The sequence below is a fragment of the Rhineura floridana genome, chromosome 13 (genome assembly GCF_030035675.1).
Source record: "Rhineura floridana isolate rRhiFlo1 chromosome 13, rRhiFlo1.hap2, whole genome shotgun sequence".
NCBI lineage: Eukaryota > Metazoa > Chordata > Lepidosauria > Squamata > Rhineuridae > Rhineura > Rhineura floridana.
Window position 1 is genome coordinate 2,904,609 of NC_084492.1, and position 22,326 is coordinate 2,926,934.

A 22,326-nucleotide genomic window follows, 5' to 3' on the forward strand; every position below is an offset into this window, starting at 1 on the left:
ACATTTCTATACAGGGTCTCTCTTTGGCACTTTTGATTTGGTCTGTGACACTTTGGCCTTCCTGAAGTGCTCTCCTGTGCCCCTGCACTCACAAGGCCTAGTTCTAGGCCTCCCCTATTTAAATTTTCATCATTTTTAATGTCTTTATCTGGGGGGAGATTTGTTCTGAACTGGACCCTCCTCAGCTCCTGTCAGCTTTCCTCCCTGCTCCTCCCCCTTTTTTATTTTAAGCGCCAGCAATCTGGTTCCATCCTGGTTCAAGTGAATTGCAATCACATTGGGTGATATAATCACTTGAGGATTAAATCAGCACAATGGATTTTTATCACACTACATGTGTTAATTGGCTAACTAGTGCTAGTCTTATCAACACTTTTTTGTGAATGACCACTGTTAATAACATAATTACCACTATCTGTGTTTTTCTACATTTCCTTTCCTTCATTTCACTGTTTCTAGTTCCTGCAACTAAGGGTGACACTTTATATCTGATGAAATGCACCGCAGTCCACAAAAGATTAAGCCATAATAAAAGTGTTAGTTTTTAAGGTACCATAAGACGCTTTGTTTTTGCTTCAACAGATGGGTAACACAGTTGAATAGTGTTATAGCAAGGTACCTGTCGGGATTTTTCTCAGTGAAGTGTTAGCAATGTGCTCAACTTTCAAGGAGTGCTTTGGAGAAAGGAGGGTGTTTGTGCAGATTGCCCTTTCTCCCTGTTTCTGGCCAGAAAGATGTAACCTCATCCATGACACACATCTTCTCATCTGATTTTTGCCCCCCCTGTGCAGAGTTTATACACTGGTGGTGGTATGCTGTGACTAGGTGTTGAGAAACAACATCTCCCATGGCACCTCTGCCCTGATGACATGTGGGCAGGGCTTTTTCATTCCCCTCCCTTAGAAGACAATGTGAAGGAAGTGTCTTGCTCTAGGCCATGCCCTGGGAGAGCACAGGGTTGGTGTATGTGTACTGCTCCCTACACTGTCTCTGCTCTGCCTCCCACTCTGCCCATTTATCTGTTCCACCAGTGCACCTTTGCAAATTCAATAGTGGACACTGTTTTGCTGGCACATGTCATGATGGTGGAGCATCTTGCCTTCTGCCTACCTAGCAGGGCTTCCACCAAATCCTATATTAGCCAGCATAACTCATGTATTAGATTGTGCCCAAAACATGTCATACCATGATTGTGCTGTTTCAGATGAAGTACCCAAAGCTGGAGTTGGTGATGTATTTCAGCTTATGCAGTCAGCTGATGTGGATAAGGGGCTGGAGGCTACATGTCCAACCACATGCCCTCTTGAACCCTTTCCCTCCTGGCTTATTACATCTAGTGGGGGTGGGGTGTTGACTGGTTGGGTCCAGAGTGTCGTTAACGCTTCATTGCTTGAGGAGTGGTCCGTGCTGCTTTAAAAGAGGTGGTGGTGAGGCCTCTCCTAAAGACACAGGTCCTGGAACCCTTAGACTGGAAGAACTATTGACCAGTTGCAAATACTCCTTTCTTGGGGAAGGTGGTGGAGAGAGTTGTGGTGGGGCACCTGCAAGCATTCTTGCACAGAATATCTAGATCCATTCCAGTCTGGGTTCAGGCCTGGCCCTGGGACTGAGTCAGCCTTGGTTGCCCTGATGGATGACCTCTATGGAGAGTGGGACAAGGGAGTGTGACCTTGCTCCTGCTTCTTGATCTCTCAGCTTTTGATATCATTGGCTATGGTATCCTCCTGGACCGGCTCTGTGGAATGGGAATTGGGGGCACCATGTTACTGTGATTCCAGCCCTATCTATAGGATTTAATCCAGACAGTAGGGCTAGGTGATTGTTTTTCAGTCCCATGGCACTTATGGGGTGCTGCAGAGTACCCTCTTATCCCCAATGCTATTTAATAGGAAGCCACTGGAACCAGTCAGTAGGAGTTTGGGGGCAAGCTGTCATCAGTATGCTGATGACCCTCAGCTCTATTTCTCCATAACATTCAAACCAGGAGAGGCTGTGCAGGCCCTGGACCAGTGCCTGGATGCAGGGTGGAATGGATGAAGGAAAATAAGCTGAGCTTGAATCCTGGCAAGACGAAAGCATTGTGGGTGAATAGTTCCCATGTCCAAGAAATTGGTGAATTGCCTGCCCTTAACGGGGTTGCATTGAAGGAGAAGGTATGCTGTCGGGATGCTTCTGGATCCAGCCCTGTTACTGGAGGCCCAGGTAATCTCTTAAGTGCCTTTAAGCTGCATCTGGTAAGATATGACGATTCCTGGACTGGGAGCGCTTGACCACAGTAGTTCAGGCACTGGTGTAATCCAGACTGGATTACTGCAATGTGCTCTATGTGGGGCTTCCCTTGCACTTAGAATTGTAGAATAGTAGAATTGGAAGGAGCCTATAAGGCCATCGAGTCCAACCCACTGCTCAAGGCAGGAATCCAACTTAAAGCACCTTAAACAGGTGGCTGTCCAGGCTTTTTTGCAGACACATTGCACTGTTGCCTCATATCCAACTTGTGACCAACAATTTCAAGATCTTTCTCGCCTATAGTATTGCTAAGCCAAGTGTTCCTCAGCTTATAACTGTGCATTTGGTTTCTTTTTCCTAGGTGTAGAACTTTGCACTTATTCCTGTTAAATTTCATTCTGTTGTTTTCAGCCCAGTGCTCCAGCCTATCAAGGTCCCTTTGAATTTTGTTTTATTTTTATTCTCCAGGGTATTAGCTATTCCTCTCAATTTCGCATCATCTGCAAATTTCATAAGCATCCCCTGCATCCCCTCATCCAAGTCATTAATAAAAATGTTGAAGAGCACTGGGCCCAGGACCAAGCCCTGCGGTACTGACCCAGAAACTGCAATCAGTGCAGGATGCTGCAGCCAGATTGCTAACAGGAGTGAGACCCTGTCAGCATAGGAATACCTCTGCTCAGAGTCCCACACTGGTTACTGATTTGTTACCAGGCTAAGTTCAAGGTGTTACTATTTGTATATAAAGCACTGAACAGTTTGGGGCTAGTTTATGTGCAGGACCACCTAAATCCCTATGTGTCCACTTGAGTGCTTCAGTCTGTGGAACAGGCCCTATTACAGGTGCTGCATAATTCTCATGCCACACCTGTAAGAAATTGTTCTTTTAGTGTGGTAGCACCTACCCTTTGGAACTCCTTGCTTATTGACATCAGGCGGGCGCCTTTGCTGTATTCTTTTGGCACCTGCTTAAAACTTTTTGATTCGGTCAGCCTGTTGAGACACCTAGATGATGATGTGTTTTAATCTTTTTAGTTTGTTGTTGTTTTGTTTAAAACCTATTTTTAATTTCTTGGTTTATTGACAGTTTGATAGTTTTATCAATAGTTTTAATTTGTTTAAAAAATTTGGAGGTTTTTTACAATCAAGCGCTATATTATTTTGGTAAATAATAAATTAACTACCAGTGTGGGGTCGGGGGGGGGGAACAGATGATGCAGCCAAAGTTAGGCACATGGAAGGCCTGTTGAATCCAGTGACAAAGATTCAGTACATGCGTAATTCTACTGAAATTGGTGGTGCTTAGCTTTCACCAGATATTGCACATACTTAGGAAAGGAAATGGACTGCCTTCAAGTCGATCCCAACTCATGGCGATCCTGTGAATAGGGTTTTCATGGTAAGCGGTATTCAGAGGTGGTTTACCACTGCCTTCCTCTGAGGCTGAGAGGCAGTGACTGGCCTAAGGTCACCCAGTGAGCTTCATGCTGTGTGGGGATTCGAACCCTGGTCGCCGAGGTCGTAGTCCAGCACCTTAAGCACTACACCGCACTGGCTCTCTTGCACATACTTAACAGATGTTTAATTTAGAGCCAAGGCTCAACAGAGAGACAGTAACAATGCAAAAAGAGTGTTGTTTTGAGCATGAGCAGACTGCCTCTCCCTTCTAATAGAAGTGCAGCCCTTGGGTAAGAGGAAGATCAGCAGGTGGGGTTTCCTGGCAGGCTCCCACCCAAATGTCTTTGTCTTTTCCGGTGGGCATGATGACTGCCCTTGGAGGGCTCCTCTTCAGAAGTTAGGCAAGGGGTAACCACAGGAAGGGCCATTTTGACTGTGGCACCCCAGTTAGGGAATACTCATCTGGCTTCTACAATGATGTCCTTCCAGTGCCTATCAGTCTTTTTTATTCTTCCAGACCTTTTTGAACATCAGCTGAGTTGGTGTTGTTTTGCTGTTTTATGTTGATACCACTGCACTGACTTCTTGTTTGATTTTAATTTGTTGTAATGACTACCTGAGGATATTACATATAGAAGGTGTAGAGAGTATCAGTACTTAGCTGCAATCCAATACCCACTTACCTAGAAGTAAGCCTCACTGATTTCAGTGGGACTAACATCTGACAAGACATCTACAGCAAGGGTCAGACCCCCCCCCATTGGGCCCAAAAGGCCTTTTCAGCCAAGCCAAGCCCACCTGCCCTACCCCGATGGCATATATGAGAGCAGGGCTTGGCTGAAAGGTTGTTTCCAGGCACCGCCCAGAAGCTGGCTGGCAATGTCTGCAAAGCCCCTTTCAGAGCGCAGGATCAGATGGCACTTTGCAAGGGGCTTCTGAAGATGTTGTGAGGAGCACTTTGAATGGGGCTTTCTTCTCAGTTCAAATCACTGGAAAACACTGGGTATAAAAGGCCACCTGACATCATGTGATTGACAGATGGACAGTTTCACCCACCTGCAAAGTTGGCACATGAGAAGTGGGGAAAGAACACTCTGCCTTGCTGCGCTAGATAGATCCCCCCCCCGGTGTAAAGTAAATAAATAAATGTCACACTAATGAATTTCGTTGAATAAGCTGCAGTTTCCACTCCAGAGAAAATCTGCTTGATCTTAATATCTTTATTAGTTTTCATTACACAAATGGGTTTGTTTGTTTTGCCTTGTTTTACATTTTGTAGATATTGTGGCATCAGTGCAACCAGAGAGCATTAACAACCATCATGCACAAAAATATTACATTTCACCTCATACAGAAAAGGAAATCCATTAAAGTCATCAAGAAAATGTAAAAAAAATCCAATTCCCTCTCCCCTCCCCCCCCAGTAATAATTAGATCAGCTTCAAATTAAAAACTGGTACATTGGTTGCCAATTGCTACAAGTATATGGGGGAAGGGGAATCTAGGATACATTTTATATATAGATATTTATAGATCTATCTCATCTGAAAAAACACACCAAGAAAAAAAGGCAGCAGTATCTACAGTAGCCTTCACCAGCTTGCTATCTTGCAGGCACCCTGGGCTACAGATCTGGCCAGATCCAGCCAGCACGGCAGCCATACAGTGCTGGGCCTGACGGGAGCTGTAATCCAACAATGTCTGGAGGGAGCAGAGATAGGTGGAAGCTGATCTATAATAAAAGGGGGCCCTAACAGCTTTCAAACATTCATATTTAAAGTTCAGAAGGAAGCACACAAGATAAGAGTCTGAGATTAGAAGATACAGCAAACAGAGAGTGTCTGGACTAGCTATGGCAACATCAAACCATTTAAATGCAAAATGCCTTGTGTGTGTGCTGTCGGGAGCTAGAAAGACAGGTGCAAGCCTTCTGAGTAGCAGATAGATGAAACAAACCACCACCATGACCGGCTTGTTGCTCTTTGAGCTCTTCCCCCCTCGAGCTCTTTGCTTATGTGGGAAGCCCTGTCGCAGGGGCTGTTTCTTCAACAAAAAGAACGGAGTGTCTGAGATGGGATGATGAAAAGGTAGGAATGTATTTGGATTCAGCAAGAATGATTGGCTGGCTGGATCAGCAGTTTGGGGAAAAGAAGGTTAAGGGCCTAGTGGCTCATTTGGAACTTTTAGTGGCACAGACAAGACTTTCTTGCTTCATGTAACAGCAGTCTTACGACAATCCAGTCGATGGGGAGAATTGCCTCTTCAGAAACATTAATTGGTGCAACTCCAGAAGAAACGCTGAGGCAAATTCTTGCTAACTGTTCTCTTCCCGGGAATGAGGGGGTGGACTAAGGGCATTCTGAGTAATTTGTTTTTCATATACCCTACACATATCATCGCACACTTTGCTATCCTGAGAGCCTATGTTTGGCTAGTTTTAGAAAGAACGAATACAAGACAATTTGAAGGAACGCTAGTCACATTCTCTCATTTTCCCCAGCTTGCCTTTTAGTTAAGCCCAGCAATTGCACAGCTCCCCTAAGCCAAAAAGTAGCAGCTTACTTGAGTGTCTGGTCCTTGCAAGCAAGGCTAAGAGGCTGCACAGTTCTTTTAGCAAAAATGACTGCAGTGGGACTCCCCCCTGGTAATTTCTCACACTGCCTGGTCCTGCCCGCCCTTACAATGCCAGGGTGAAGGTCTTAAGCATAGGATGTCCATGTGGGTCAATAGGAACAGTGTAAGGACAGGCATGGTCCATGGGTAAATGGTCCAGCATCTTCACATGAGCCATCACATCTCTGAGGAGCAGAATATGTTACATACAAAATGTTGGGATCAGGACCTCTCATTCGGCTGCTTGTTTTTTACCCCTATGGTGCCACGAAGGAGACACCACCGAACACCTCTGAGGCTGTTTTAGGGGAGAGAGCTGCTTTTTCCTATCAATGCAAGTGTTTCCCCTCAAAACAGGCAAATTCAACGAGGTGCTGCTCCGGAGCTGAACCTGTATAGCAGGAATTGCAATGTGACATCCTAAGTTACTTGATTGTGTGGGCAGACAACTGTGCCTGTTTGTGGGACTCAAGTGTCACCTTTGCCATGCACGATCTTGCTGGGTGACTTCACTCTCCCAGCCCCATTCCAAATATGTGAAGAAAAAAAGGCAGCAGCAACCTACCTCATAGGATGGTTGTGATGACTTTGCAAATTAAAGACACTCTCGTCTAAATGGTAAATAGAACCCTGCTAGTATTCAAAAAGGCTTGTGCTGACTTATAAGCCCCTATATAGTTTGGGACCTGGACAGCTAAAGGAACAGCTTCTCCCATTCAGACCTGCCTGTGCGTTAAGATCTATGAGCAATGTCCTCCCAGTGACGCCACAGCTATCTGAAGCATGTTATGTGGCCTCCCAAGGGAGGGCCTTCTTGGTGGTGGCATCCCAGTTATGGAAGTCTCCCTTCTACGGCATGGCTGGCGCCAACATTGGATCAGTTTGCTGAGCTATTTTCTGGACATTAATGCTGGAGCCTGTTATTAATTAATGCCTTGCTGGCTGTTGAGCTTGGGAAAAGTAGTTTTTTAATTTTATGTATTGTATTTTAAAGTTGTTAATGTACCCTGAGCTGGGACTGTTGATATAATGAAGAATGGGCAACAAATATTTAAATAAATAAATACATGCCCTTGTGCTTCTGGACCTCAGCTCTTCCTCCCTGACGCTGAGCAAGCTCCTTCTCAAAAGAAGACAGTTATTCCTGCTGAGCCGAAAGGCAATGCATAACTCTGCATTGTTTTCAATGGGAACAGAAAGTTAGCACAGTCTATATTTTTGTTTAATTTCTGTCACTTACTGTCCTTTTTAATAAATAAAAAAGAAGGGTGGTTGGTGGCAGCTTATATTACACCTTGTCTTACCCAGAGACCATTTATAGCACTAGCTCTTGACTAGGGTGACAGGGCTTTACAGAATTCTAAACAAGCCCTGAAACAGATCCTGACCTTCCCTTGTGGGGGGAGAATCCTGCTGTGCATTCCTAGCACATGGGGGGCCACAAGGCTGCAACTTCAAGGTGTCACATGTCCTGTTTCTGACTGAATTTACATGTAAATTCAGGGCAAGAAGGTGTCAGTAAATGGTGCAGGGAGCTCCCCTTGCATAACTTTCTAAGGCAGCTGAAGAATGTTTGACTGTGCTGGGGCTCCTCCCCAGCAAAGCCCTCATTTCCATTGCCTTCATGGCAAATCCTATAGGCATAGAGTCAAGTGCAGCTTCCCTTAAACCACCAAAAAGGCTTTCCAAAGATGTTGACTTAAAGTTTGTGCTCCAGGGGAAAGAGGTGGGGAGGTTAACGTCCAGGTAGAAAGCTGGGGGTGGGGTGGGCATCTGCCTTGAAGGTTGCCATATCCCTCCTTCCCAAACCACCAGAGGGGTACACCAAGCCCCCTTCTGCTACAAGCTGTTTCAGGGCAAGTAGTCTTTCTGTAGGAAGTGGCCCCTGGCTAGCCAGGTGTAAACTGCTTGCCTTGCCTCAAGGTGTGCAGAGGGAAATGCCTGTCTCTTTCAAGCCAGCCGTGCTGCTACAAGAAACCAGCCCGAGGGAACCTCACTAGTTCAAAAGGGCACCTATGCCCCCCCCCGAGGGCATCAAGCTTCTGCTTCCCACTGTCCCCCATCCCTACCTGCGTATTCCAAAACGTGAAAGATAAAGACACGGCAAAACAAAGGAAAGCCACAGGAAGCTGCAGAGAATGGAGCCAGCTGGACAGTGACTGGATGGGCGGAGCCTCAAGATCACCTGTGCAGAAGATGGAGAGGAGGAGGAGGAGGAAGAGGAAGAAGACGGTGGAGGCACTCAGCAGGACACCTCCATGGTGTGGTTGATCTGCCCCATGGCCTCGCTGCTTTCCGAGTGGGTGCAGGCTCTGGGGCGGCTGCCGTCCACTGAGCCGGCACTGGTGAGGGAGGCCGTGCGGGAGCGGGCCAAGCGCGTCATGCTGGCGGAGGGCACTGGGGAGAGACAGAAAGAGCATCAACATTGCTGGCAGGAGCAAAAGGGGCAAGAATGGAGGGCGGAGCAAACACCACGAAGACGAGCAAAGCTGCCACATGAGAGGGAAGCAACACTGACCGCCTTGTCTTGGAGCGCATCAAGAATCCAGCCTTCAGTCCCACAAGCTTCAGCCATGTGCCTCCCCTTGAGATGAACTACTTCAGGCCAGCTGTGGGTGGGAGCAAGCAGTCCATTCTGCCCGAGTCGGGAGGCCTTTGGGTCTGGCTGTTTAAGGTGTTTTTAACTGTTTTAATTATGTGTTTTAAAATTGTTGTAACCCACCCTGGGGCCTCTGGGTAAAGGGCAGGTAATAAATCATCATCATCATGTGGCTAGCCCTAAGAGCCACCGACTTTGCTCCATGTCGGGTGGGAAGAACCACACAGAACACACCTGGCCTGGTAAAACACAGCTCCCTGTTTGTCAGGATACCCAGTATTGTCAACGGCGGCTGACAGGGGCTCTCTTAGGCAAAGGTCTCCCACCTGCTGCTACCCACAGTCCTTTTAACTGGAGATGCAGCAGGAACTGAACGTGAGACCCTCTCCAGGTAAAGCCTGCAGTGTGTTGCTCAGCCCTGCTCCCTCCCTGTCTCTGAGCATGAACGGCTCTCTTGCCTACACCCCTAACCTGTCACCAGAGGATATCCTCCTTCTCTGCCTCTCATCTGTTTCTGACAGAAGGGAGAAAGGGACACAGAGGCAAAAAACAAGGCCCTGCAAAGCTTGTTAGGGTATGTCCTGTCACGCCAGGCATTAAGACCGATGCAGGCGGCAGAGATGACAGGCCTGAGGGCAGAGCTAGTGGGTCCTGCCCCTGGTACACCAGGAGGCCGAATGGAGGCCACACAAAGCCCAGCCCAGTTCTATACTCTCCCATTGGTTCTGGGGCTCAGGCCGCTCATGGCCTTCTGCACAAGGAGTCAGCTGAGCAGGGCCAGTTCCTCCACCTCCTCCTGGAGCAGCTACGGAGCACACTGACGGGTGTCCATTTCTGAGTCCTAGAAACGATGCACTTCTCTCTGAGGCCCTACCTACTACCTCACTGCTACCATTGTGATCGGCATCTCCAGTTTGCTAGATTGCCATGCATTAACTACATAGACCTCCCCAAAGCCAGACAATGCTTTCCTAGCATCAGGGCCTATGGCAGGGGTAAGAAACCTCAGCCCCAGAGGCCACATGTGGCCCTCAAGGCCTTTTTAGCTGGCCCTTGGGTCCCACCGCAGGCCACAGCACCCATTGACCCTGCTTCATGCTCCTCATGAGTGTTTTTCACTGGCTGGAACATGTCCTTGAACTCTGATAATTCCTCTTCTGTGTCTGGATGGAGGACAGAGAGGGGTGTGTGAGCAGGGGGTCAGGAAACTAGCCTACTGTACAAAGGTAAAAATTACATGTGATGCATGTGGCCCTCAGAAAGTTGGCCAGAAAGGAATGTGGCCCTCACTCTGAAAAAGATTCCCCACCCCTGTACTCTGGGGTAAATATCCCAGCTGTCATTGCACCCTCCTCAGCTACTCGCATGCAGCCCCATTGCCCTGCCAGGGTCAGTTCAAACTATTAGGACAGCCCTCCATAGCCTGGGGCCCTCCAGATATCTTGGACTTTAACAGCCATCAGTCCATGCATCATGTGGCCGTGCTGGCAGAGTCTGATGGAAGTTGTGGTCCAAAACATATATGGAGGGCGACACGTTAGAAGAGGCTTCACTAAGACTTATTCCACCTGCCCACCGGGCATTTCAAGGCTAGAGGTTTTAGGGTACACCAAACCAGCATTTGGGATTATGGTATCATTGGCAAGAGGGGAAAATGTGCCACGAATAGGAAGGTTCCAGAGCACAATTTAAGGTTCTTAAAAAGTGTTTCAGTTAATTGACTGGAAGATGAGAGAGATCAGGAGACCATCAAGTAGACAAATTGCAGAGGTTGAAGCATGACCACCTGATTACTTCCTAATTGCAAAGAGCAGAAGAGAGGCCATAGGATGCCTAGAAGTGTCACCTCCCCCCACCCCCTTTTTTTTATGCTCCCCTCACAGGAGGTATTTGTTGTGAGCGGCCAAGGAACAGACAGGTAGCGAAGAGAGACGCAAGGGCTGTGTTTGGACGGGGAAGGCCGAGGCAGCAAAGAGACTCAGCTGGACGGGCAGTATCTCCAGCGATGCCCGACATAGCAGCAAGTGATACAAGCATGGCAGACAAAAGACAAAGAGAGGGCTGGAGGGGGGGCACATCCTGATCTGGGGTTCCTCTGAGTAGAGCAGCAGCAATTGTGTCTCACTGAGGCTGGCCCACCAACTGCAGGCCCCTGCTGCAGAGAAAGGCAGGTGCAAAGCCTCACTTTCTTAAGAGAGAAAAGACAAGTGAAGAGAAAAAGTGGGGTGATGGGCCTCAAACATTTTTAAAGAGAACAGAAAGGGTGGGAGAGATTGCCTGCCCCCCCCAATCCACTAAGGAAAGGGAAAGGAGTGACGAGAGAAGAAGGAAGACATCCAAGTGTCTGCCACGGCTGATGCTGCCTGGGTGAGTTGCAAAGAAAGGCTTTCCTTGTGATGACAGACAGCCCAAGGCAGCGGCACCTCTCTCACCAAGAAGACAACCCCCAGCGCCACAGGCTGCTTCAAAATGCAAGGGCAGCATTTCCTCTCTCATGGTTACCCAGGACTCATATCTGCATGTGTGAACGGAAGTCTTGTGCTTTAGATGATGGGTGGGGAGCCTCTAGATGTTGCTGGTCTCCAGATACCACCATCCCTGACCATTGGCCATGCTACTGGTTGGAGTTAGAGAGTCCAGCAACATCTGGAGGGCTCCACAGGTTCCCCACCCTTGCTTTAGAGCAGCCAGGTACGAAACAATTCTCAACTAGCAGCACAGAATTCCATGCAGGTGAGCGAGCAAACAAGCGAGCTAGTGCGAAAAGGGCAGGGGGCTTCCATCCATCTGTCCATTAGCACACTTGGAGGCCTTCCCCTTCTCCACAGCTAGCATGGAAACACAGGCTACTAGCCTCTTAGCAGGTTAGTAAAAAGAAATTAAAAAACCACAGGTGAGTAACTTTTGTGGGTTTATTGACAAGGCTGGTCAAGGGCTATAGGAACTCTGCTTTCTGAGGCTCTCACGTGCCCATCCATGAAGTGGGCCTCCAACTCTGCAGTCCAGTTGAGCACAATTCCCTTTCTGCACCAACATAAGCAAAATCCAGAAAATGCATATCACAAGGGTGCAGTCTTGATTGCAACTTCCATGCTATCAGATGTGTGAAAATGTCATGTCTGGACATAAGCCTTTTTTTTAAAGGCCTTGTGCTCCAAGAGGGATACCCCAGGATGAAGAATGGATGTGTGCATGCTGGCACACGCATGCACAGCTGTTGAGAAATTGTAAACCCAAAAGGAACAACTTGGTTTGGGATTCACTCTGGTACTACATTTCTGCCCAAACATTGTGACTGTTGCATCTGTGTGGGAAGATGAAACTCTCAGTATAAATGTTCACACAAAGAAAGCATTTGTTATGCTCTAGGCTAGCCTTCCCCAAGGTGGTGTCCTCCAGATGTTTTAGACCACAGCTCCCATCAGTCCTAGCCAGCATGGACACAGGATGTTGGGGCTGATGGGCACTGTAGTCCCACACAGCTGGAGGGCCCCATTGTTGAGGAAGGCTGCCTTGAGGAAGTGCAGTGGTAAATCTTTTGGTGAGAAGATTGTTTCCCTAAATAACATCCAAATGACAGAGCTGTGCACTTCCCACAATACACAAATCAGTCTACAGATGCAGCTTTCTTGATGTCCCTCTCCTCATTTCAGCTTCTGTTGTCTCTTTTAAAACTTGCCTGCACCACAGGACCAACTATGGAAGCTGCAGCAGAAAAGCATGCTCCGTACATAAGCAATGTGCAGAGTGCGCGGAGGCAAGGGGCACACAACATGCAGCACGTGGGTGTGAAAGTGAGCAGATGAGAGGGGTACCTGATCCTCCACTCAGCCTTCGATCCTTTAGGTAAGCAACTAAGAGAGAGACAGAGGGGGTTGAGTAGCAGGAGGTGGAAGCAAAGTCTAGTGTCTGGATGAGGAGGGTTGGGGGCAAGAGGTGCTTCTTCCAGGATAAAACACAGTCAAGGTTTGTCTAACCAACAGCAAGCAAACAAACGGGACAAGAACACCACAACCAACCACCAAAGAGAGATGGGGGGGGGGAGGGAGGAAGGAAGGGGGAATTTCACAAAGACAAATTATTCTGATTTATTATTTATGTATAAGATACCTAATGACTGTCATTTACCAAACCATTTATCCTAAACATTGGAGCCAGCGGTAAACTGTACCCACCATGCCAGAAGTATTCACAGGACTGGGGAGTACATGCACAGCAGCTCCAAATGCCCACATGTCCTTGTCCATAGATAGACACTCCTCATGGCTTTTGTATAGCACATGCAGCAAGCTACTCCCCTGGCCTGAGGGTCTGCATCCAAGAGCAGACTCTCAACAATGGTGCCAATCATCTGTTTGGTCCAAGCATGGGGAATGGGGAGTGGATCCAGTCCTCCCTGCCCAGCCGACTTATGCGCTGTTGTTGACAATACAATTGAGGATGAGCACATCATGCACTCCTGGTTTCTGGATGGAATTTTCCAGCTCAGGGAATGAACACACACACACACACGGAAGCCCACTACCATATCCATACTCAGTCCTTGCAGAGAAGGGCTAAAGTTAGGGACAGACAGATTAAGCTGTTTCCAGTGCATTCCAATTTTACAAGTCTTTACTCATAAATTCATTCTGTCCTGTTTCCACATTAATCTGCGTTTAAAAAAGAATCCATACAAAAATTAATACTTAAATGCAGTGGAGGCCCCTCACTAATGGCAGGTTGGGTCACTGCCCATCCCAAAGCCCCAAACCTATAGCCCAATCCTATCTCTGTTCCTTACATTCCTATTCTGCACAGTACCTCACATTTAGAGACACTCTGGGTTTGTCTCTGTCCATCTTTTGTTCTGGCCAATAATCTCTGGATAGCACTGCCAATCACAGTAATTGCTATGGTCCCACCAGGGCTGGCACCAGAGGGCAGCCAGGTCGGGCCCTGGTCAATCCCTAAGCCCTAGGGAGGGCTGTCTTTCATTATGGGGTATGGAAGAGAGCAGGAGAGTAGCTGAAAACACAGACATCCTGGCAATCCAGTTAGCAGGGCATGTGTGGGGTTGTTGCACACTTCCAGCCTCAATTTCACTTTGAGTAAAGAGGTGGAACCTGTGTAGATGTGGTTGATCAAAAGGAGAAGGAATTTTGAGTTGAGCAAATCCCTGCTTTTATGAAAACCAAGAAATTTAGAGACACCTTGTGTGAATGTCTGAGCCGTCACATCAGTGGAATCCTGGAGGAACTTGCGGAACTTCCTGCTACAGTATTTAGAACTGATCATGTGGTGTGAAAGACTCCTTTTTCTAACATTTTAGCTTCTTGTTTTTCCCACCTGCCATATCTTTTTCTCTGAGCGATAGGAGCTTACAATTTACACAATTGGTTTTATTTTTTTAAAAAGAAACTCTGGAAATCTTTAACCGATGACTATTATCCATCATACTTGAATACACTGCTCCTTGTCAGGGAGGTTATCTCTGCATACCTGGGAATAAGCCCGGTAAATAAAATAAAATATAATGTTCCTGAATATAACATTTGCTGTAGTCATTTAGTCTCACAAATATAATGGTCAACTATACCAAGGAGGAGGTACGATTCAGCTGTAGTAACTCAGTAATCCTACTATTTTTACTTAGAAGTAAGCCCCACTGTGTTTATTAAGTGGGTGTAGAACTGAACCCTGGTGTTCTAGGTCCTAGTCCAACACATTAACCATTACATTCATACAATTACAGATGCTCATTTTAAATATGTTTTAATTTAAAAATATATTACAAGTTGCCCAAATGTGTCTTTTCTTCTCTTTTTACTCTTCACTTGAGTTCTTTGCATGGTTTAGGGTTGGCACTGGGCGAGAGCAGCACTCTTGTGCCTTGTGTGTGGCAGGCAGAAATTATGAACTAAAAGTGCATTTGGATGAACCTGAACTACTTTGTTCCTGTTAAAATGACTTTTCCAAGCACTGTTGGTTACTAACACAATCCTCTTCATCATATTCAGAAGTAAGTAAACCTCCACTATGTTCTGTGGGGTTTATGCATTGAGAGCAAGCATAGGACTAAAGCCTTTTGTAGTGCCTTCTAAATGTGAGTTTTGCGCATGTGTTTTTTAAAAGGAGCGGGAGAACATTGCTGAATGAGCAGAGATCAAGGTTTCTGTTCTGAGGAGGTACAACTTAACTGTGTGCACAGTCATGAGAGCGAGCATAAGACTAGAGCTTTGTTAGGAGCTCAATATTATTAAAACTGCAGTTTTTAAGCATCCGCTGCTTCTTTACAAAGAAGGAGGATATGGAAAGAACCAGGACAGGTGGAGGCCACACAACTTTCCTCCCATCTGCTGCTGTGACATCAGGGACCCCTTCTGAACCAAACTAAGACACTCTACAGCTTAAGTAGGTGCTATTTGTAAAACTGCAATGCTTACGTTTCCACAATATGTTTGCAAGGGATGAGAATGAGGGGGAAATAGCAGTTGGCCGCCCCCATAGCAGCCCCACCAAGTCTAATGGATACCAGCCACCACTGCTTAAGTGTATACTTAAATATATACTTCAGTAAATAATACTTATCACAAATATGTATTTACAACCGTATTTTGTCTTAATGTACACATATCCAAAGATATCTAAACATAAAATGTAAATGAACTGCCTTCAAGTCAATTCCGACTTATACCCTAACCTAAAATACATACTTAGGTACACTTTTTGAGATGAGAACTATATAATAAAATTCAGAGAAGTGTGAAATCCAAAGGGTAATCACATTTTGATCCACATATTACTCCGGGAGGTACAAAGTGTGGGCGAGTGGTTCAAGTGTCTGACTGGAACCTGGGAGACCAGGGTTCAAATCCCTACTTGGCCATGAAGCTGATTGGGTGACCTTGGGCCAGTCACAGTCTCTTAGCCTAACCTACCTCACAAGGTTGTTGTCAGGATTAAATTGGGAGGGGGAGAACCATGTTTGTACGCCACCTTGAGCTCCTTGGAGGAAAGATGGGATATACACGCAATAATACAATAAACAAACAGATATATAAGGCCAGTTCACTTACAAACATGGACCAAATGAAGTACACCCTCCAACCACAAACATGCTGACATCTCCTATGATACACACACACACACACACTATCTCCTAGCACATCCATCCCTAAAACTAGAGAGGTACTTACTGTAGCCCATCCCTTGAAGGAAGTACTTGAAAGCTTCTGTCAGTTTTCCAGGCTGCTCAAGAAACCAGAGGGGATGTGGGTGAAAAAATGGAGAGAAAAATATCCCCAACCAAGACTGCTAAGGTACAAATGTTCTTTCACGTGCATTAAGTTTCTGAATCTGAATTTTTGAAATTCAGGTTTTGTATTTGAAGTCCAAGACCACACTTTGTGAATCCAAATCCTAACCTTACACTTTTTTCCCTCCTTCTCCCCCCCCCCGCCATTGTGCCAACTCCCCTTCAAAGCAGGTGGAGCGAGTGGATTCTGTCCACAGCGGGGGGCTGACAAGAAAAATAAAGTTGGCAGCAACATCGTTGTTCATTTCCCTATTGATGCTCCACCCCTGCCCCTCCACCCCCACCCCGAATATTTGAGTCTCCTTTAACAAACATTGACTTCCACCAAGTGAATAAAATGAAACACACACACATTTGTGTTTTCTGTTTTCAGCTGCTTGGAACCAACATGTGGATTTCCTTTAACTCACTGCCCCCAGGTGATGCTGGAGCAGGGCTCCACACTGGGGTCTTTGGTGGAATGAGGAGAGGAGGGAGAATTTTGCCAGCCTAAGTGCCCAACAGGTGCGGAGGCACACAGACAGAGCTTTCCGTGCTCTGCAGAAGGTCTTCAAACAGGCAAGAGCACAGAGGAACACAAAGTGAGGAGAAAGATGAAGAACTCACCTGTGTGACTTGGGGGAGCCCGCCAGAATCAGCCATCTGAGTGGAAAACAGTTTTAAATCAGGGAAGCCTCACCCTGCCTCCAGATGACCACCCCCTCCCCTCAAATGCCTTCACTGCCCAGTCCTGGCTGGACCTGATGAGAAGGCAGTGGGCTGGGTTAGGCCCTGAGTGCCATCGTAGCCCCTGAGCCACTGCTGGGCATGGCCATGCCTGCAAAGCTCAGCTCCCCTTGACTTCATCCAATCCTACCCTGTATGAGGCCTCCATCTTTTCAAAATGGCTGACCTCCTCTTGTTAGCAAAGGGAGAGCTAGGCATTAGAGAAGGTTGCACCAAATTCCTATAAATTATGGCCGGGCAGGGAAAGCAACTCGCAAGGTTGACCTCCAGTCTCAGAATGCCATTGGGATAAAAACCGCTAGAAAGAAGCAGCTTTGGAAGGAAAAAGGGAAGGGCTTAGCGGGGCCTCCTGGCCACTACAGTGCGCTTGAAGTCCTGCCCCGTCTTCACAAGGTCAGGCTGCCGTGATGACTAGTCTGCCCTGTTGAAGGTTTGTGGCTTCTGAAACATCCTCCCCATCTCCCTCCCCAAGAGGAAGACCAGCCCAAGTTGGAGTGATCTCGGAATCAGAGAGTAGGCTGTCGAGTCCAGCCCCCTCCCCTCGCCACTCAGTGCAGGAAGTTGAGAACTCTAGCACCCCAGCCAAGCAGAAGTCCTCCAGACAACGACTCTGCCTCCTATCCTGCGGAGGACTGGGAAGTTCCCCTCCTGTTTCTTATAGTCAAATATGTCTAGCATGTGCTAGGCACTGTACAAAGCACAGGGTTGGCCCAGCCCCTGATGCAGAGGCATAACATTTTGTTTTACGGCCAAACTACATACATCATTAACCACAGATGTATCTCTTTGCCCTCTCCCCACCAAAAAAATGTAAACAGCTTCTGGGGTCCCCAGTCAGGATCTGGAACACAGTGGGTGGAGGTTAACTTTTTTCTCCTGTGCCATGGTGCTGACAAGAATCACCCCCACCTGACGGAGGGAAAATTTACATTGGTGCCCAGGGCAATGAGCCATCCCATGCCAAAATAGCAGCTTTGGGGAGAGTTCTCCAGGACTGTGGCACGCAAGAGGGAACCTCCACACCACCAGCCCTGATTGGGGGTCCCCAGTGATTGCGGTCTGCAATGAAGAAAGGCACATGTGACATTGAGCCCTTTTGTTTGGCCCTTAAGAGTCCGGGGGGGAGGGTCAGACAAGGGGAATGGCAACAAAAGCGGGCCTTAGAAAGGGCAGCAAATATTTCTGTAGTCAGCATCACACACAGAGGATTCTGTGATCTCACGGGAGAGTAGAGAAGGGAGTTAATCAAATCCTGAAGGGAGACTTTCCCTTTCTAATACCAAACCGGAATACTTGTCCTCCATCTCACCTTCAGAAAAGTGGTGCTGGTTGGATCCAGCTTGGAGTTACATTCAACCTGCAGACAGCAAAGGCAGAGTTTCAAAATAACATCAAGCCCAGAAGCACAAACTCACATGTCCTGGCACAAGATGCAACCCAGAGGCTAACCCATCACCACCAACCATAGGGTTAGCAAACCCTCAGAGACAGGGAAATAACAGCAAAATGGGGTGGTGTCACAGCTTTGGTAAACAATGACAAAATGGTGCATTCCAGTTCTTAATCATAAAGTTTCTAACACTTAAAAAAAAAGATTGAAAGAATGTTAATTCGGTCCTTGCTTGGCCTGCAGAAGGCAGTTATGGAAAGTGAATGCGCAGGACAGAGCAGCCATGATGGAAACCGCTGTTGTCTGTGCCATTTTTGCAGGCTGCTTGGATTTCTGAAAGCATGGTCACTGCTGCCAGCCAGAAGAATGTGAAATCTTAGCAACTTGATAAGGCACTGCAGAACACAGTTGTGTGCAGATGTAACAAAAGTGAAAGCATAACATATTTTTGCAGACAAAGGTACTTGTATGGAAAATCACTGAAGAAGCAAGGATCCATCTACTCCTCTTTGTCCCCCTCCCAGACAGATTATGGTAATTATTATAGTCTATGCACAATTAAGTATTGGGGAGTCCACTGAAATTAATGTACATTTATCAGCTTATTCCAACCTGCTGGTCCAGCTTGCTGATTAATATAAAAGATGTATTCAAATTCAGGGTTGGTTAGCTCTTCTTGGGGTGGGGAGGAATTGCCTTTGGATTACTTTGTCTTATCTTGTTGCTGTCTGCTCTGTTCTGCCCTGCTTTCACGAGCATCATTCAGCTTAAGGCTTCAGCCCTACCCACACATAGGTAACAATGACTTTCTTTAATATTCTAGGAAACTTAGAGCTAAAATACACAAGGAGAAGGGCAGGAGGGAACTAGGTGGACCATTTTATTATTTATCAAAAGTGTCTGTCAATGCTATCTTTAATTGTAATTCTAATGTGACTGGTTCATATTTTTAGGTATTGTATTTTAGTTCATGTCATCTTTAACCATTAATTAGCTTATGCAAAAATATATATCACATTATTTTAAATTATTTTAAATTGCTTTAATTCCAAGATTTCCCCCCTATCAGTCCTACAATGCCATGCAGCATTGTACATCAATAAATCAGCGTATTTGTTTCAGTTACAGTTTTGAGTTTGTGATTTTTCTGTGGTCTTCTTTATTTCAGTGGGTTAAGGTTAAGGTTAGCAAAGGAAATTGAACCAGGATTGAAAGGATCCAATGGAGGTTGATGCAGGACACAATTTGGCATGGTATGCATGGGCTTTGATTAGATCTATTGTTAACAGGGAGTTCAACAAGAGGGATGAAACAGCTACTGACATGGCACTGTAAGCGGTGTCCCCCCCCCCATTGGCTACATTTTTGTTTAGCTCCCATTCAAGAGAAGAAAAGAAACACACAACAGACAGTGTATGAACTGTTGGAAGTGTTGGGATGCAACTCAGCTTGATGGGGTTTGCATGGGGAAAGGGTAGCTAGAGAAGGGAACCTCCGAGCTTCCTAGGCTGTCTTTCTGACCTAACCTGTGCTGAGCTTCCTTCGGGTGTGTAAACTGATACTTAGGGTTGCTGAACTCATTTCCTGATCTTCCCTTCTTCATCCTACCTTCAGAGAGGAGACATCTGTCCTTTGTGTCTCTCCCCTATAGAGATCAAAGAGTAAGCATGGTTGTTTGCATCTCGAACTCTAGTTAGCTAGAACTAGGATCTCTCCCATTGAGTATGTATTTTCTACAATAAATGTAAGCTTTATTGTTTTCCTGAAACCAGAGTCAGGGTAAAGTATGATCCTTCACCAAGGATTCTGTTACAATTCAGCTTCTGCCAAGCATTCAACTCCATCAGCTAACATGAAAGTTCTCAAGTCACATCTGTGCAAGAAACCTAAAATTGCTTAAATGTTATGGCTTCCCCTTAGGAGCCAAGAGATTGGCAGTTCTGAGATGTCTCACACATACACACACTTTCCCAGAGGTAACTTACCGGGAAGAAGACGGAGAAGGCAATGAAGAGAAAGGGCTTGTCCACACTAGGATTTACTATGTGTTTGCAGCTGTTTGTGTTCTCATTTAAGTTGTGTAGTCTACATGAAGTTACCCTCAAACACCACCAACCTTCACGCTTTCCCCCTGAAAATTCAGGTTTACCCAATACAGAGATAATCCGATAAATTAAGGGAAATTGGGTCACAGACAATTTGTTTTGGTGTTGTGGGGAGAGTGGATCAATTGTCACTTCCTTCTGCTTCCCTTTCAATATGGCCACTACTTCCTCAATGCTTTCATTTCTTTTCCGGCAGAGCTCCTAACTATTTCCAGTACAGGAGTTGAGCCTTATAGAGTTGAGCCATATGACCTGGGAGACCGGGGTTCAAATCCCCACACAGCCATGAAGCTCATTGGGTGACCGTGGGCCAGTCACTGCCTCTCAGCCTCAGAGGAAGGCAATGGGAAACCCCCTCTTAATACCGCTTACCATGAAAACCCTATTCACAGGGTTGCCATAAGTCGGGATCGACTTGAAGGCAGTCCATTTCCATGTTCAATGCTCAAACGTGGACAAGCTCAAAGTGTCTCATCCTTATGGCTCTCTCCCAGTATGCTTACTTACCAGTGCATATCACACACTGATTTGAACAAAGTAGCTGAATTAGTTAAAAAAAAAAGGCAGGCCAGACTCAGCAGGGCAGGAAAGACTAGCCTGTGGGCCAGAGTGGTCCTCAGGCTTCTGGCTTTTTGAATGTTGTTCCCCACCCCGAGCCTTCAAGGAAGAGGCAGGCTTGCAGTCTATGTGAAAACAACTTCCAGGTATCATGCAATCCGGCCGGCACCTGGAGCCCTACAGGGCTTAACTCTGTACTCACCACGCCATCTTCAGCAGGTGCATTATCGCCCACCACCAGCATCACTGGGCAGCTGCAAACCCCAAGAGCAGAAATGCAATTAGCAGGGAGGCCCTTTCTGCTCGCGGCCCCCTCCCTATCCTCCAGGGAACAAATCAGTGACTTACCGGAGTGTTTTGGCGTTCGGAATACTCCCAGGCCGGTTAATGTCCAGATCTCTGCGACTGTGAAAAATGGGAAATGTTTAATTGCAGCAGACATGCATGTATGGGGACAAGAAGTGTTTCTAGGCTCACTGCTTTGACAGAGGGAAGTCTGACAGGTCGAGAAGACTTGCAGAGGCCAGTCTTGTAAAATGTGGGTTCACTTTAGCCCACCACACACACGCACCCCTCTCAAATCTCGCCTGATCAATTTCACACCAAGCACACAAGCTTTCCAACCCGTCCCTTCTCCCAACACTCTCTGTCCCTCTCTTCCCTTTCCACTGGGGCTCCTTTTGAAAGGTAGGCGTGATCGTTTCCTTGGTGATCAGTGCTGCAGGTTCCCCTGCTTGCAAAAGGACACCATTGCCTTGGCATTTACATGGTCATCAGCGATTGCCCAGACAGCTGGTCTTGGGTGGGTGGCTGGGAATGGAGGGGAGGAGGAGAGCAATCCTTGTGTTCTATTTTCTTCTTGATGATCTCTTCTTCAAAAAAACGCAAGAAGAGAGAAAAAACTGTCCGTCCGTCCGTCTGTGTCCCCCTCCCTGCTCTCTCTTCTTCTCTGGAACCTCCAGACTAATTCTTTGGGCCCTTCCCTAACTGGGATTTTGCTTTCTCTCCACAGCCTCTTGCCCCCTGCCCCCTCCCACTTCTCTTGCCTCCTGTTTTGGGAGCGCACTGGTGTGTGTCTGTCTGTGTGCTAAGAGCAGCTGCCGATGACAGGGAGAAGACATTTGGATAAGGGCATATCGCTCCCCCCCAAGTCCCCCAACAGATCTGATTAGCCATGGAGGGGAAAAAACACACACACACACAGAGCCATATTGGGCCCCCAACTAAGTTGTGACTCCTCCACTCCAGCATAAAGAGCTCTTTGCAACTGCTTTTAGCCAGTGGTAAGAAAGGGGACAACAGAGGGAAGGGGACTGCTTTTGCACAGGGGCTTCTGACCTGGCAGCTGCAGCTGCTTCCAAAGGCATCTAACCAGGCAGAAGAGGGAGGGGGAGGCAGGGGGAGAAAAAAG

At 46.9% G+C, this 22,326-nt stretch overlaps 1 protein-coding gene across 7 annotated transcripts in view; it reads right to left on the reverse strand.

The window, feature by feature from the left end:
• Window positions 1-4,164: 4,164 nt before the first annotated feature.
• NDRG4 (NDRG family member 4) overlaps window positions 4,165-22,326 on the reverse strand; it is a 102,302-nt gene continuing 84,140 nt past the window's right edge. For 5 of the 7 annotated variants that reach the window (XM_061593647.1, XM_061593648.1, XM_061593651.1 and 2 more), the window contains 6 exons: window positions 21,264-21,320; window positions 21,118-21,169; window positions 18,172-18,219; window positions 16,743-16,778; window positions 16,018-16,069; window positions 11,951-12,143 (listed from right to left, as the gene is read on the reverse strand). In XM_061593647.1, coding sequence (XP_061449631.1) covers window positions 11,953-12,143; window positions 16,018-16,069; window positions 16,743-16,778; window positions 18,172-18,219; window positions 21,118-21,169; window positions 21,264-21,320 — 436 coding nt within the window. In that variant the 3' untranslated portion in view covers window positions 11,951-11,952. Of the gene's footprint in view, window positions 4,244-4,832; window positions 8,638-11,950; window positions 12,144-16,017; window positions 16,070-16,742; window positions 16,779-18,171; window positions 18,220-21,117; window positions 21,170-21,263; window positions 21,321-22,326 lie in introns of those variants that run through there. The other 2 variants (XR_009758797.1, XM_061593649.1) reach the window with 2 other exon arrangements.